General features: G+C 39.7%; 1 protein-coding gene across 2 annotated transcripts in view; it reads left to right on the top strand.

Annotated features, from left to right (window-relative positions):
* Positions 1–15,751, top strand: part of SPATA7 (spermatogenesis associated 7) — a 38,433-nt gene extending 22,682 nt beyond the window's left edge. For both annotated transcript variants that reach the window (XM_061156490.1, XM_061156489.1), the window contains 7 exons: positions 3,494–3,963; positions 6,350–6,416; positions 8,076–8,191; positions 10,227–10,280; positions 11,835–11,912; positions 14,839–14,896; positions 15,150–15,751. In XM_061156490.1, coding sequence (XP_061012473.1) covers positions 3,494–3,963; positions 6,350–6,416; positions 8,076–8,191; positions 10,227–10,280; positions 11,835–11,912; positions 14,839–14,896; positions 15,150–15,707 — 1,401 coding nt within the window. In that variant the 3' untranslated portion in view covers positions 15,708–15,751. The remainder of the gene's footprint in view (positions 1–3,493; positions 3,964–6,349; positions 6,417–8,075; positions 8,192–10,226; positions 10,281–11,834; positions 11,913–14,838; positions 14,897–15,149) is intronic.
* The last annotated feature ends 1,299 nt before the right edge of the window (positions 15,752–17,050 follow it).

Raw genomic sequence — 17,050 nt, 5'->3', positions numbered from 1 at the left:
CTGCAGTGTGAACCTAGTTTGGTAACACTTTTTACAACTACATATTAAAGTCATTAACTAAATAGTGCCCTAGTAACTCACAATTTAACGCCAGAATACTTTGTTGCTTTGAGTCATTTTGCCTTGTATTTGGATAGAGTTAGAAAGCACTTGGAAAGGAAATAGGTAGATTTGCCCTATCTTAGGCTGTAATCACAATATCCAGTTATCTGCAGTTTCCTTATGAGGCAGATCAATACTTGAATTAGCTGACTTGTTCACTACAATGAAAGGAGTTGAAATCAGTTTAAGATTCCTGGAGGTATGAAAAATGAATAATTTTCAAACGAGTCTGTAAAATAGTATGATACAGTGGGACGGGTTCACATCTGTGAGACCCTGCACCTCGGTTTCTTCATCTGTGAAACAGAGGTAATAATTGTACCACCACCCAGAAGTTGATGCAGTGATTAAAGGAGTTGTATATGTAAATTAACTGGAACAGAACCTTGCACATGGTTTGTACTCCATCCATAGTAGTAAGTGATGGAAGTTATTACTCCTCTTACTTCTGCTCACGAGCAGTAACAGCGTCTTGTGCATTGAAAGCTCTCAGCTCCTCCTCATTCAGCGTCTCTTCCTCTTACTTTCCTCCTCTCGAGCTTGTAGGACAGATAGAACTGGGTAAATCCTAGCCTTTTTCACCTCAGTTTAACCTCCATGTAACTTCCCCTGTACCATTTAATGAAGTGTCTCAGAATCTGTTAAAGGTGCACAGGCATCCATACAGTCTGGAATTATAGACAAGATTTCTTGGGCATTTTGTCTGAAAAAGAATAAAATATTACCAATACTCTTAAGCCTTATGAATCCACAGTAGAAATAGTTCTTCCAAAGTTAAAGCATACATATATACAATGTAATACTGCTGAGCCATAAAAAATGAAATAATGCCATTTGCAGCAACAAAGATGGAGTGAGAAGTAAGTCAGAAAGAGAAAGACAAATACCATCAGTTCAGTTCAGTTCAGTCATGTCCAACTTTTTGGGACCCCATGGACTGAAGTACGCCAGGCTTCCCTGTCCCTCACCAACTCCCGGAGCATGCTCGAACTCATGTCCATTGAGTCGGTGATGCCATCCAACCATCTCGTCCTCTGTCCCCTTCTCCTCCTGCCCTCAATCTTTCCCAACACCAGGGTCTTTTATAGTAAGTCAGTTCTTCACATCAGGTGGCCAAAGTATTGGAGTTTCAGCTTCAGCATGAGTCTTTCCAAAGAATAATCAGGACTGGTTTCCTTTAGGATTGACTGGTTGGATCTCCGTGCAGTCCAGTGGACTCTTAAGAGTCTTCTCCAACACCACAGTTTAAAAGCATCAATTCTTTGGTGCTCAGCTTTCTTTATAGTCCAACTCTCACATCCGTACATGACTACTGGAAAAACCATAGCCTTGACTAGACAGACCTTTGTTGGCAAAGTAATGTCTCTGCTTTTTAATATGCTGTCTGGGTTGGTCATAGCTTTTCTTCCAAGGAACAGGCGTTTTTTAATTTCATGGCTGCAGTCACCATCTGCAGTGATTTTGGAGCCCAAGAAAAGAAAGTCACTCACTGTTTGCATCGTTTTCCCATCTATTTGCCATGAAGTGATAGGACGGGATGCCATGATCTTAGTTGTTGTGTTTTTAAGCCAGCTGCTTCACTCTCCTCTTTCAGTTTCATCGAGAGGCTCTTTAGTTCTTCTTCGCTTTCTGCCATAAGGTTGGTGTCATCTGCCTATCTGAGGTTATTGATATTTCTCCCGGCAGTCGTGATTCCATCTTGGGCTTCCTCCAGCCCAGCCTGGCATTTCTCATGATGTACTCTGCATGTAAGTTAAATAAGCAGGGTGACAGTATACAGCCTTGACGTACTCCTTTCCCTTTTTGGAACCAGTCTGTTGTTCCATGTCCAGTTCTAACTGTTGCTTCTTGACCTGCATATAGATTTCTCAGGAGGCAGGTCAGGTGGTCTGGTATTCCCATCTCTTTTAAGAATTTCCCACAGTCTGTTGTGATCCACACAAAGGCTTTGGCTTAGTAGTAAAGTAGATGCTTCTCTGGAACTCTCTTGCTTTTTTGATGATCCAACAGATGTTGGCAATTTGATTTCTGGTTCCTTTGCCTTTTCTAAATCCAGCTTGAACATCTGGAAGTTCTCGACTCGCATACTGTTGAAGCCTGGCTTGGAGAATTTTGAGCATTACTTTGCTAGCGTGTGAGATGAGTGCAATTGTGCAGTAATCTGAATATTCTTTGGGATTGTCTTTCTTTGGGATTGGAATGAAAACTGACCTTTTCCAGTCCTGTGGGCACTGCTGAGTTCTCCAGATTTGCTGGCATATTGAGTGCAGCACTTTCACAGCATCATCTTTTAGGATTTTGAATACCATAAGATATCACTTACATGTGGAATCTAAAATATGGTACAAGTGAACCTGTCTGTGAAACAGAAACGAGACTAACAGACGTAAAGAACAGACGTGTGGTTCCCAAGGCGGAGGGCAGGTGGGGGAGAGATGAACTCGGACTTTGGGGTGAGCAGATAGAAGCTGTTCCATACAGAATGAATAAACAACAGGGTCTACTGTATCAGGGGAGGGAACTATACTCACTATCCTGTGATAAACCATCATGGAAAAGAATATAAAAAAGCATGTGTGTATAGCCGAGTCAGTTCCTATACATCAGAAATTAACTCAACATTGTGAATCAACTCTAGTTCAATTAAAAAATGTTTTGTTAAGTTAAACCAGAAAGAAGTAAAAGCAGGCCAAAATGCCTTCCCTTTCAAAGCTTTGCCCCCTCATGGGAAGTTGAGAAAGAAACATGTATGAACTTTTTCTGGCATAAATCTTTCTTAATTGTGTTTAAAATATCCATTACTTGAACCAGAGCTCCATACATTGTGAGAAGTACCTTTTCATCAAAGCGTTTAAGTCACAGAGGAGCTGCTGGCACTGAAGACGACCCTGACGACAAGGCAGGGAGGGGCAGATGTTGCCTCCAGCTGTGGTTGAGAGGGTTAGTGCTCAGAGTTGATTTAGAAACTCAGGTAAAACTGAGGAGAGGGCCGCAGAGGCTGAGACGGTTGGACTAACCTGATGGATGTGAGTTTGAGTGGAGGAGAGGGGAGCCAGGCGTGCTGCAGTCCATGGGGTCACAGAGAGTCGGACACGACTGAGCGACTGAAGAACCACCGCCTCAGGACGCGAGTTCGAGTCCACAAATGTTGGTAACCACTTTTTAGTTTCAGAAAGAAAATGATTGCTGTTACTTAGGTTTAGAATGATATTTTTATATATAAATAATTTAAAAAGTGAATATAACTTCATGTACGAATTTTCAGGAATATAGGCATTATATTTGCAGGATGTAGCCCTGAGGCTCTACATTTTTTGATGTGTAATCAGGAGATCCCCAATTATCTGAATTTGTAAATGTGATTGATCACTGTTAAACCAAATGTTCTTAGCCTTCAGGAGAACCACAGAATGAAAACGGCTTATTAATCGAAGAAGTGAATGAATTTCCATCTTTTACACGGTCACCAGTAACTTCTTCCGAGAGACTAAGTCTACCTAAGTCTCAGAAGGTCCTCACGAATTGTACTGAGAAGAACTCTAGCGGCTCCATGTCCAGCATGGATTACGCTGCCTCGGGGTCCAAGAAACCATCCTCTGGAACCTCCTACGGCAGAGGGCCCAGGGGCACATTCCCCGGTTCCCAGAAGTTTCAGTTAGTAATTTCAAAAGCACCCAATGGGGACCTTTTGGACAAACATTCTGAACACTTTTCTAACAGACATTTGCCATTCACCCCACGCACTTTAAAAACAGAAGCCAAATCTTTCCTGTCACAGTATCGATATTATACACCTGCCAAAAGAAAAAAGAATTGTACAGATCGGCGGATAGAAGCTGAAACTCAGACTGAATTAAGCAGGTATCACACAGTAACATATAGTAGATCCTTTAAGATGTGGTAGAAATTAAATAATGTTCCTTATGTTTTACCATGTACCTGCTGTGCCAGGCTCCATGATTAATGTAACGTGTCCTTCTGCATGAATCATTAGAACTATCAGAGTAATTGTTAAAAAAGATAAATAGCTATTAAACTTGTCAAGCTCTTTATAAACCTGAATATATTTTAATTTATTGTTTCAGACATGGTACTAAAACTTTTGTGTGTTTTTAAATATGCTTCCAGGGAATCCCTAAAATATGTCATCAAACAGCATTTGTGTAAATATGTTCATTGATTTATGTTAGAAATGGCAAAACAGTGGACTACCTGAGGGGAGAAAAAGCTGTTGTCTAACTACCCCTGTGTCCCCTTGCCTGCCGGCACTCAGCAGCAGGTCCTCAGGTGTAATGTAGACAATTGGGATAATTTTGGGAAATTAACTATAATTTGCCTCGGTAATATTTTCATATACAGTAGTACCTGGCACACAATGAATATTCATTAAAAGTTGCCAAATGATTAAAGAAAGAAGCAAATCTTGTTAAGTATTGAGTGTTAGCAGATTGTGATTGTTTTTCCTAGTGTTATATAAATGAATACTTATTTGGTACTAGGTTTTAATTATTTTTAAAAGTAAAAAACAATTTATGACTAGTAACTTTTTATCTGGGTAAATAAAAGAAATATAGCAAGATCAGTCTGTATACATTTAAAGATTAAGAAATTAAATCTAATGGTAGAATTTTCAAGTGAAGAGGAGATGATGAAAGCAAATGTTAGGTTGCTACCAAAGTAATTGTGGTTTCAGACCTTGAATTTTAAATCATCATAACTAGGCTCACACACATCTTTATAGATCAAAATAGAAACCGTTGCAATCAACACATTTTTGCCAATGAGAAATAAGTTTGTTTATTCCTATAGCCTAAATATCCATGCCTCAGGATTCAGTGACCTCCTGGAACACATTTTCTGCCTCCTGCTGGCTGTGGAAGATTTTTCCTTGCGAAAAGTTGTCAGGTTGCTTAAAGAAGTGGTAGTCAGTTGACAAGAGGTCAGATGAACATGGCGACTGAGGCAGAACTTTGCAGCCCGATTCATTCAACTTTTGAAGCATGGGTTGTGCAACGTGCAGTTGGGCGTTGTCCCAGAGAAGAACTGCAGGTGTTGCAGTTTTCCGTACAGTTCATTGATTTGCTGAGCATACTTCTTAGATGTAAATGTTTTCGCCAGGACTCAGAAAGCTGAGGTGGATCAGACCGGCAGCAGACCCCCAGATGGTGATCATGATGTTTTTTTGGTGCAAATTTGGCTTTGGGAAATGCTTTGGAGCTTCTTCTCTGTCCAGCCACTGAGCTGGTCATCTCTGGTTGTTACATAAAATCCACTTTTTGTTGCACGTCACAGTCCGATTGAGAAATGGCTCACTGTTGTTGTGTAGAATAAGAGGAGACGACGTGTCAAAATGATGTTTTTGATTTGCAGTCAGCTTAGCACGCACCCACTCAAGCGTTTTCACCTTTCTGATTTGCTTCAAATGCTGAACAACCAGAGAATGGTCAGCACTGAGTTCTTCAGCAACTTCTTGAGTAGTTGTAAGAGGATCAGCTTCAGTGGTGGCTCCTAGCTGGACACTGTCCGCTTCCGACGGCCGCCACTACACTGCTCATCCTCAAGGCTCTGTCTCCCTTGCAGAAGTTCCTGAACCACCACACTCACATGCGTTATCAGCTCCTGGGCCAAGTGCGTTGTTGATGTTGTGAGCCATCTCCACTGCTTTACAACACACTTTGAACTTGAATAAGAAAATCACTCAAATTTGCTTTTTTGTCCAACATCACTTCCATAGTGTACATATAAAATAAATAGCAAGTAAAAGTCACAGGCAAAAAAACATAAAGCAAAGTATGTACACTAAAAGGATGTGTAACAACCACATTTATTTAAGAATGTATTCCAGTATCAAATGGCAAATCTCAACAATGCAAAAACTGAAATTACTTTTGTACCAACCTACTATATTGGGTAGCTAATATATTGGGTTGGCCAAAAGGTTCATTCAGGTTTTCCATACTGCCTTTTGGCCAACCCAATAACATACTTTTCTGATTATGTTTTTGACAGCTTTTTCAAGATAATAGTTTCCATTTCCCTAGCTCCCTTCTATCCAACTGAAATCTAGCTGCTATTTGAAAAAAGGAACAAGAGGCATATATGATCCAAACCATATCTATTTCCCAGTTGTATCATTAGAAATCTCTCTCATGTTTGAAGTTTTTTTTTTTTCCCTAGATAGTAAAGCTTGTTTTCACAGTGTTTGTATCTTGAAGGTTTAACAATAATTTCTTTTAAAATATTACAGCTTTAAATCTGATTTTGAGACAGTTGAGATCAAGAACACCACAGATTCAGAAATGAACATAAGGCAGGTAATAAAAATGAGACCTCTTTGTGTTACATGTTAGAATTATAGCTGCCTTAATTGAATATATGTAGCTCTTTGGACTGTGAAGAATAATCTCTTGGTGACACTTTTTGCATGTGGTATTAACCAGTATGCAGAAGTATTGCCTATTTGCAAATGGTTATAGCTCTCCATGAGTGGCCAGATGGATCTTGCCCTTTCTGGTAAGTCATTTGTTGTTAATGTGTTTTCTAGATGGTTGGTTGGCTGGCTGAATGGGTGGATGAATAAAATATCTTAAATTCTTTTTTTTTTTAATACCTTAAATTCTTCTCAAAGATGCAGACTCAGATCACTAAAGGAGCCAGAAAAAATTGTGCAGAAGTTTAGTTTTGATGCCTATTTTCTTTTTTTTTTTTTTAAGAATTGCCACTGATAATATATAAAAATAGATGGATGTTATTCTCCTGTGCTTGCTCTTTTTTCTAGATCATAAAAATCTTTTTTAGTGTTTGTATTTTGAATATTTAGCAATCATTTCTTTTAAAATGTTATACAGCTTTAAGTCTGACTTTGAGATAAACTTTTTATTAATCATGCACTTGTTAATCATACACTTGTATCCTAATTTTCAAGTTATTGTTTGTGAAAATGCTTTGTCTATTAAAATCTCAAACAGACTCAGGGATAGAAGAATAAAATATAAGCACACTCAGCTTTTCTCCTTCCTTCTGAGAGTGGGTAGAGGATTGTGGGTTTGCATCTCAGCCATTAATAGCTGTGTGACATAGGGTTCCGCCACTTAAGGCCCAAGGACAGATCAGTTCCTCTGAGACCTGAGTTACCACATCTAGAAAATTGTACTTTTAATGTTCAGGATCATTGGAAGGAGTAAGTGTTGCAGGTAAAATACCTAGTCTGCCCTGGACTCAGTAAATGATGGCTGTGGCTAGCTTGAGATCTAGGAAGAGGGTTACCTCCATAGATAACTAAATAGCCAAAGCAGAAGTTCATTTTTATGACATTGTACTCCAAAGGTTTATCTGTAACCCCGTAAGAAAATGGCATGCTCCCTTACTCTGTAATCAGTACCACCAGCATCTGCTTCAGCATTAGCTGCAGTAGATAGACCAGCATTCAGAAGCACTTCTGACACTGTCAGGCACTACACATAAGTTAGCGTCATAAAGGTCACATCTGATAAGGAAATGCTCGGCACAGTCTGTGGCCCCTCATCAGGGTTCCGTAAAAGTAGAAGTTTGTTAATACTGTTCAGAGTGCCAGAGCTGCCACTGCTTTTACATGTTGGATAACATTTGAAACAGATGGGCTATTTTGAGTTTCTGAATAATAGGATATTTACTCTCAAGTTAACGTAAAACTTGCAGATTTATTTCATTTTCTCTTTATATATATATGGTATTTAATACCATTTAAAATATTCCTCATTAAAGTATAAGAAATTGTTTTATCTTTAAATAAATTTAAGAAAAAAGTCTTGATTTTATGAAAAATGAATTATAAAATATCCTTTGTCCTAAAGGCATCAGTTACTTTTTTCTGCTGGGTATCTCCACTCTCTTTCATCAAATATTTTTGGAAATTTGATGCTTTGCTTTAGCTCTTCTTTCGTAATGTATGTTGGGAGCAAAATAAAGATTTGTTCCTCTCATTGCATCTCCAGGCATCTAGTTGTGTGTCCTATGGTACCAAAGGAAGAATAACCCCTTTACCTTTCCAAGGGCCTGAGTTACCGTGGGACAAGGTTAAAGACGGTGCCCTCCAGTGTTCCTCATCAAGGTATTTCAACGCTTTGTATCTAGCCACTTTCCTGTGTAACAGACTTCGAGCAGCATGAGTACTGGTTCATCTACATGCATTCCAATCTAGTTTGGTATTATGCAGTTCAGTTTTACTAAGGAAATATTACAAAGTAGGTAGTCACTATAAAAGTTCAGATGGATTCATTTTGCTAATTCCTCACTAAAGGGAAAGGGGACCCTGGCTTTTGTACTATTTGCCATCACTATTCATCCGAGAAAGAATTTTCCCCAAGACAGATCCTGCAGCAACAGTGCTCACCAGTTTACACGGCATAGATAGTACTAGAGGACCTTACCACTTGATGACTCATCATTTGTGATTTGAACACTCATCATATGCTTTGTAAAGGAGGCACTATTTTTTGAAATGATTCATCATGTTTAACAATTATGGAACACAGCCCGTAAATAAAAATGATAGGTTGTAGGTCGTATAGAAGCTTAAAAATGCCTCTGATAGCTTTAACTGTCAAATGCATTTCCAATGTCAGAGTTTGGATATGAGGTGAAGATGGCAGAAGGGAAAAAAGGACTCAGAGATCAAGACTGAGACCTCCTAGAGGCTTCCCTCGTGGAGCAGTGGTAAAGAATCTGCCTGCCAATGCAGGAGACACGGGTTCGATCCCCGGTCCGGGAGGACCCTACTGCCAGGGAGCAGCTAAGCCCGCGTGGAACAGTCGTTGAGCCTGTGCTCTGGAGCGGGAGCCACAGCTCCTGACGCCCGCAGGCCCAGACCCGCGCTCCGCAGCGGGAGAGGCCACTGCCGCGAGAGGCCTGTGTGCTGCCGCTGGGGCAGCCCTCACTCTTGACAACTAGAGCAAAGCCAGAAACTAAGAAGATAATAAATAAATAAAAAGTAAATGGTTTAAAAAAAAAAAAAAAGAAAGACATCCTGTAGCAAACGGGAAACAAATGCACGCAGTCCCTCAGGGCCCAGGTCTTCCCTTGGGCCTTTCCTTGGGGACAGCTCACCTGTCAAGGCTCTGTGGGGGGTTGGGGGAGAGGAAAGGGGGGTTATTGCTAACTGCTCTGTCTAGAAATTCCTGATGCTTTAGCTCTCATCAGTTGAGCCAGTCTGCAATGAATATAAAGAATGACCTCAAGAAAGCAATAAGTCATCTAGTCAGTCAGTTCAGTCGCTCAGTTGTGTCCGACTCTTTGCAACCCCATGGACTGCAGCACGCCAGGCCTCCCTGTCCATCACCAACTCCTGGAGTTTACTCAAATTCATGTCCATCGAGTCAGGGATGCCATCCAACTGTCTCATTCTGTCGTCCTGTTCTCCTGCCCTTAATCTTTCCCAGCATCAGGGTCTTTTCCAGTGAGTCAGTTCTTCACATCAGGTGGCCGAAGTATTGAAGTTTCAGCTTCAGCATCAGTCCTTCCAATAAATATTCAGGACTGATCTCCTTTAGGATGGACTGGTTGGATCTCCTTGCAGTCCAAGGGACTCTCAAGAGTCTTCTCCAACACCACAGTTCAAAAGCATCAATTCTTTGGTGCTCAGCTTTCTTTAAAAGAAGTAAAGTACTATAATTGAATATACCTGTGAATAGAAAGCTTGGAATTAACTAATGATAATATAACTGAATAATAACAGAATTTATTATAATGGCCAGGTTACAGTTTTTTTCCGTAGGAAAATATGTTTCCAAATGTTTCCAACATCATTTATATTTTAACCTTATTCAAACTGATTATCCTTTTTACACGATAAGTTTCATAGTACAATTTTTAAAAGGGTTATGAATTTGTAATTAGAAAACTAGTTTAAAACATCTGTCTTTGCTACTTACTAACACATGACCTTAGCAGGTTACTTAGCCTTTCTGCCCCTTGGTGATTTGTTTAGTGAGAACAGTAATATCGTCCCAATATACTTGACAGGGTTATCCTAAAGATTAGATAATGAATGTGACAAGTGCTTTGAAATTCTGAAACCTGTTTATTACTAATGTATTACTATATGCCAATCATTGCTTTGTTCAGATATTCTAATTTTCTCTTTCCAGGGCAGTATGTCAATATTCGCTGCAGCCTCCTTCAGGGAGAAAAGCATATTCTGAGTAAGATCTCTTTGATTGCCTCATTTTGCTTAGTGGAAATGAAGAATTAAGGCTCACAAATTTTTATTAAATAAGTCAAGATTGAACATGAGTTTTTCTTTACAACCAGCTTTGGGGTTTGGTCATATAATACACACTAAATTTGAGAGAATTATTAATGATTCTTATTAATATTATTGATAATATTATCCAGAAATATCTGAAATAATTGTTAATCACTTCATTTTTATGTCTAATGGAAATTGGTCCCTAGATTAATAATACTTGCTTATTTTTTATAATTAGTACCCATAATTTTTATAAGTAAAAATAATGAAGATGAGTTTTAGAGAAATGCAGCCTTTTGGTAGCTCAGGAAACCGTTCTTGGGCTTTTTTAACCTCACCAGTTTTTTTTTTTAACAGATGTTATACTTCTGAGTTTGAAAGTTGTTTTAGTTGGACTGCATTTTTTCCGGGAAAGCAATCTGTTTTTATAGAGTTTCATTTGTTCTCAAATTTGCTGCCTGTGACTTGGTTTGAAGGCATAATTTTTATGCGGTAATCTTCTGCTTGGTCTGCTAATTAACTCTTCCCCTTATGTTTACGTAGTCAGTAACTGAAGTAGTTTTAGGTTTCCCTGACGGCTCAGTGGTAAAGAATCCACCTGCCCCAGGAGACATGGTTTCCATCCCTGGGATGGGAAGATCCCCTGGAGAAGGAAATGGCAACCCACTCCAGGATTCCTGCCCGGAGAATGCCATGGACAGAGCATCCTGGTGGGCCACTTGCTGTTTACATTTTCTGTCAATTCACTGATTTTTAGCTAATGAAGATCAAACTTGTAATAGTACCCTACTTTTTGTGTAATAGCTACTAAAGTATATAACTCATAAGAGAGTATAACAGAGAAATGTACCCAAGTAATTAAAAATTACCACTATATTTCTGTACACAAATTTTTTCTACTAGAATATTTTTCCTTATCTACAAACTTGTCAAGAAAAAAAAAAAAAAGTTTTTTCTGCCCAATAAATTTCTCCACCTTGGAACCAGATGCTCTCCTCGGAGCAGGAGAGGATTTCGTCGTCGAGGTTCCTACTTCTCTGGGTGACCTTCCTCTTTCCCTTCTGCCTCACAGAGGGACTCGCGCCTCTATGGCCGGACCTGGTCAGGAGCCCGAGGACGTTTAAAATGCTCGACAGGAACACGACGTGCCCCCACAGGGTCACCCCGAAGTCACCCTCTTGCCCGTTTCCCTGGTTGCTTTCTGTTTTACTTAATCCCTGCTGCTTTTTTACTGCCTGATCAGCGTTGCAGACATCTATGAAATTTTACTCTCTATTAGGGAATACTTTCTCATCTTTAGTATATATCCTTGTATAATTTGAGAAAGTAGACATATGTTTGTTTTATAATGTTCCTCTTGATAATGTGAGATGGAAGTGCATTTGTAATAGTACAGTATATTTCAGTATAGGTACTTTGGCATCTTCTAATTTTCAGCATAAATAAGCAGTAATTTTTTTTTTAATAAGCAGTAACTTTTATCCTGTATATCACTTTGCCTTCACAGTGAAGAAGAACTATTGTATCTGAGTTTCATTGAAGATGTAACAGATGAAATTTTGAAACTTGGTTTATTTTCAAACAGGTTAGATTTTTTTAATTGCATTGTGGTCATTGAGCTGTACATTAAAAACTTGGTTTGGTGTTAATTTTATTTATTTTCACATATTAGGATATGAAAATTATATTGCTTTCTTAGGGGACCATATTCTTATAATTGATATAAATTATAGAGAACATTTAATTCATACTCTTCCGGGGGATCCCTGGTGGCTCAGATGGTAAAGAATCCGCCTGCACTGTGGGAGACCTGGGTTCGATCCCTGAGTTGGGAAGATCCCCTGGAGGAGGGCATGGCAACCCACTCCAGTCTTCTGGCCTGGAGAATCCCATGGACAGAAGAGCCTGGTGGGCTACCGTCCATGGGGTCGCAAAGAGTCAGACACAACTGAGCGACTAAGCACAATTCATCCTCTAAGGCAGGCTCACAGGGGAGATAGAGAAGAGAATAGAGATTTTATTCATCTAAATACTGCTATATCCCTTAAATACAAAGAGCAGATTGCCAGAGGTGGGGTGCTGGGCATGGGGGAATGGGGCAAAACGGTCGAAGGGAGCCAGAGGTCCAGACCTGCAGTTACAAACTCATCAGATCATGGGGATATAATGTGCAGCATTGACGACTGTCGTTAACAACACCACAGCGTATATTTGAAAGCTGCTAGAAGAATAGATCTTAAAAGTTCCCGTTACAAGAAAAGAATTATTCTCTAACCATGTAGTGGTGACAGATGGTCACTAGACTTACTGTGATTATTTTGCAGTATATACAAATAACAAATCATTATGTTGTATTCCTTAATAAAATGTTGTAGGTCAACTATACCTCATTTTCAAAAAAGTTATCACAAAGAGAAAGAAATGGTATCCACATTTGAAAGAAAACCATAAAACTGTTTTTATTCACAGATGACATTATCATACATGTAAAAATCCCAACAGAGAAAAGACAAAAATACTATATCTTTTAGTTTATAATAGGCTAGCACACTAAATTTTTGCTGCTGCTTTACAAAATTCCATCATCTCTTTACTATCTGAAACTGTCATGAAGATCAAAAGCAGGCTTTTTTTGTTATGACTGTTACTAGTAACAGTGAGGACAAGTTTAGGACTAGGTTTGCACACAGCGAGTGAAAGGGGAAGTTTGTAAAACCATCTTGGTACTATATACCTTAAGGAACCTGTTGTCCTGAACCAGCTTGAACTTTATTTAGCTGAAATTCATTTATATAAAACTCTCTGAAATGTGTCAGAAGACACTACTGTATATATGCCATGTGCTTTCCCTGTGATAATAGTATGTCAAGTGCAGACATTTTTAATAAGTTGTTTCTATTTAACAATGTGAATATGCATACCACTACTGAACCGTAAATTCTAAAATTGGTTAAGATGGTAAATTTTATGTTATATAGTTTTGTTTTTTTTACCACCACCAGAACAAAAACACTGCCTCCAACCATAAATCGAAAAAATAAAAGATTAGAAGCCAAAACAAAGTTGACATGAAAAATACATATTTATGCTCTTAAATTAAAACTCACATTTTTCATTTAAATTATAAGGCTTTTTACTGTCACAATTTTTATAGTAGCACAATAAAATGGAATCAACCTGCATATTGAATAGTAAAGGTTCAGTTGAATAAATCTTAGAATGTTTATAATAGTAAGGTCTGTTCAGATATTTTAAGTGATGCTGCAGAAGTGAATTGATTGATATATAAAGACGTTCAAAATAATACAACTGATTAGAAAACAGTATAGATATCAAAACAGTATTATTTAATCCCAGTTTTCATAAAGAAATATGCATGCATAGGAAAGTACCCAGTAAACATCAGTGATAATTGTAAAATATAGAATACAGATTTCTTGGGCTTTTAAAAAATTTCAAAATAATTCAGAACAATTAAATCTAAGATTGTCACATAACTTCATTGATAGTAACAAATGGTAACAAATGAGTAGTTTTCAAAAAAACCAATTGATACACTCCTGTGGTAGCTAGACAAGGCTGGTATAGTTGAAAGAACTACCTGGAGCCAGATACATCTGGGTTAAATTCTCTTAATGGCTTGTGACCTCGGGGGGAGAGGAAATCATCGTCTTAGACATACTGTTCTCTCATCTTTAAAACGGGTTTTCTAATACCTTTCTCTGCCAGTATTGGCTTCCCAGGTGGTGCTAGTGGTTAAGAGCCCACTTGCCAATGCAGGAGACACAAGACACAAGGGTTCTATCCCTGGGTTAGCAAGACCCCCTGGAGGAGGGCATGGCAACCCACTCCAGTCTTCTTGCCCGGAGAATCCCATGGACAGAGGAGCCTGGTGGGCTACAGTCCATGGGGTCGCAGAGAGTAGGACGTGCATCGGTCATGGTTAGAGATAGAATGATTATTGCGTGTCCAGCACAAATGCCTATTACTTTGTGGTACTTAGTAAGTGATAACTTTAACTTATTATGTCGGTTTACCATGAGTGGAATATCTTTTCAAGTATAATTTAGGAAACATTTAAAGTAACGCTTTACAAGAGAGTTTTCTTCAGAGTTTGCTTTTGGAGGATGAGTGTATGTGACAGAAGGGGAGGAGGGAAGGCTTTTGGTGTTTGTGTGAGAGAAAAAAGATACAGAGCTCTTTAGTGGGGGGCGGGTTACAACCTCATGTAAAACAGTTTATTTCACAGAAATATAAGTAGTGTGCAGTCTCTCAGAAGAGACACTGACACTGGCATCTGTTAACATAACCTAAACACAGGAGAAGTCATACTGGCTTTCACTTGGAGAGCTTGATAGAACAGAGAAGGATTATAGTGTGTATCTTTGGAAAGAAAAAAGGAAATCTAAAACGATTTTCCAACCTTTAGTACTTTAGTTATTGCATGACTCTCTGTATTTAGTCGGTTTTCTGATTTTGAGACCATTAACATTTTTATTTGTCATTTGTAGGTTTCTGGAACGACTGTTTGAGAGACATATAAAACAAAATAAACATCATTTGGAGGAGGTTTGTCTTAACTTCATAAGAAAAATTCTAATATAGAAAGAATTTTCAAGTTTTACCTTACTCTCAGAGAATATGCATTAAAAGCAGGCACTTTTTTCCCTTGCACTTTTTGTGTATGTGGGGAAAAGGGAGATACAGGCAGAATGAGGAAGAACTAGTATTAATCCCGCTGAGGTGAGCAGCACTGCAGCAAAAAGAATTCAGCTTTACTAGCCTAATTAATATAATTATTCTTGTATTTTTTTAATTCCAGGAAAAAATGCGCCAGCTGCTACATGTCTTAAAGGTGGACTTAGGCTGCACGTCCCAGGAAAGCTCAGTAAGGCTAGACGTCATGGATACGTTGCATTTACGTGATGTTGAAAAGGCTGAGAATTCAGAACAAAATGAATATAAAAGTGAACAAGATTTAATCATTCAACAGGAACGTCAGGAATACCAAAAAGCTTTGAATATGTTATTGACTATACCAAAGGAAGAGAATGAGATAGTCTCTTCGAATGAATTTTTCCTCCCGATCTACAAATCAAAGTATTCAGAAGGGGTTATCATTCAACAGGTGAATGAGGAAACAAATCTTGGAACTTCAGCCTGGGATGAGAAAAATGCAAGCATGTCAGACAGCTCACTAGACCAGGAGACCTCCGTGAGCGTCATCGAAGGCGACAGCGACGCTAAGGCCGAGCCGTCCACGGAGCTGTGCTGCCTCAGCGCGGAGCTCGTGCCTTCCGCGCAGCTGTGCGGAGTCAAAGACCGTCCGGAGCTGGAAGGGCCAACCCTGAGGATCATGGAAATGAGCATTGAGGACTGATCTTGACTGTCTGATCTTCACTAATAAACATCCCAAATGGCCAATCATTCACTATTCCTTTTACTTTTTTTTTACTTTTATATGTTAAGAGTTCTGTATTTGTCTTCTATGTTGTATAATAAATTACTATAAATTTAGCAGCTTAAAACAACACACATGTATTATTTATCGCAGTTTCTGTGGATCCAGAGTCAAGGCACAGCTTAGGCGGGTCCTCTCTGCTTTTGGCCTCACACCTCTACGAGCCGGGGCTCGGCGGGGCCGTGGGGGTAACTTCTGCCTCCAGACTTTGTCAGGTGGTTGGCAGGATGTCTTTCCTTGTAGCTTTCGGTTTGAAGGCTTCCGTTTCCTGCTGACCGTGCCCAGTGGAGACTGTCCACCGCTCCCTGCTGCGTGGCCCTCTCCGCAGACCGCTCACAGCGTGGCCGCCTGCTTCTCTGAGGCTAATGGGAGAATGACAGAGTCTCAGAAAACGGTCATGACGCGGTGCGTCACAGGAGTGACTTCCATCACCTTTGCCATATTCTTTTGGTTAAAAACAAGTCACAGGTCCTGCCTACATTAAGAGGCAGGATACAAGGGTGTGAATGCGAGAAAGTGAGAATCACCCAGCTCCCCTCAGGGTCTGTGGACCACAGTTTCTGAAGTCCAGAACAGATTTTACCTAGACATAAGTGACTGCAGGCACTGGGGGAAGGGCCAAAAATCTGGAGTAGCCCCTAAAACATGAAGCGTTGTCTGCTGTCATCTTGGGCCTTCCCTGGTGGCTCAGGTGGTGAATCCGCCTGTGATGCAGGAGACCTGGGTTCAATCACTGGGTCCGGAAGGTCCCCTGGAGGAGGAAATGGCAGCCCACTCCAGTATTCGTGCCTGGAGAATCCTGTGGACAGAGGAGCCTGGCGGGCTACAGTCCACGGGGTCACAAGAGAGTCAGACACAACTTAGCGACTGAACAACAGTATCTTTAATTTCTTTCCTCCCACTCTCCTAGAGTTTCTAAAGCCTCAAGGCCTTTCTGGTTATCAGTGAGCATGGATGGCCTGTTGACTGAAACGCCAACCCTTCTTGTGCAGATGAACGTTCTACCAGGCCCAGTCTGATACCCTCCTCTTGCCTGTACACTTCATGAACGGGATCCTTAACTGAATTCAGATACGTCTCAGAAGACTCATCTCTACTTAGGTCTTTTCAACCACTCACAGCCATGGAGATATTTGAGTAACTGTTATAGAACGGTTTCATGCCTGAGCACCATGGAGGATAAAAAGATGAATGAGAATATGGGTGACAACCCAAATGTTCTTCTAGAAATTTAGCAATTTCCTCCAAGTATCTCATTCTTT

The sequence above is a fragment of the Dama dama genome, chromosome 12 (assembly GCF_033118175.1).
Source record: "Dama dama isolate Ldn47 chromosome 12, ASM3311817v1, whole genome shotgun sequence".
Taxonomy (NCBI): domain Eukaryota; kingdom Metazoa; phylum Chordata; class Mammalia; order Artiodactyla; family Cervidae; genus Dama; species Dama dama.
The sequence above is the reverse complement of the archived record's forward strand: the minus strand, read 5'-3'. Positions and strand labels throughout refer to the sequence as shown.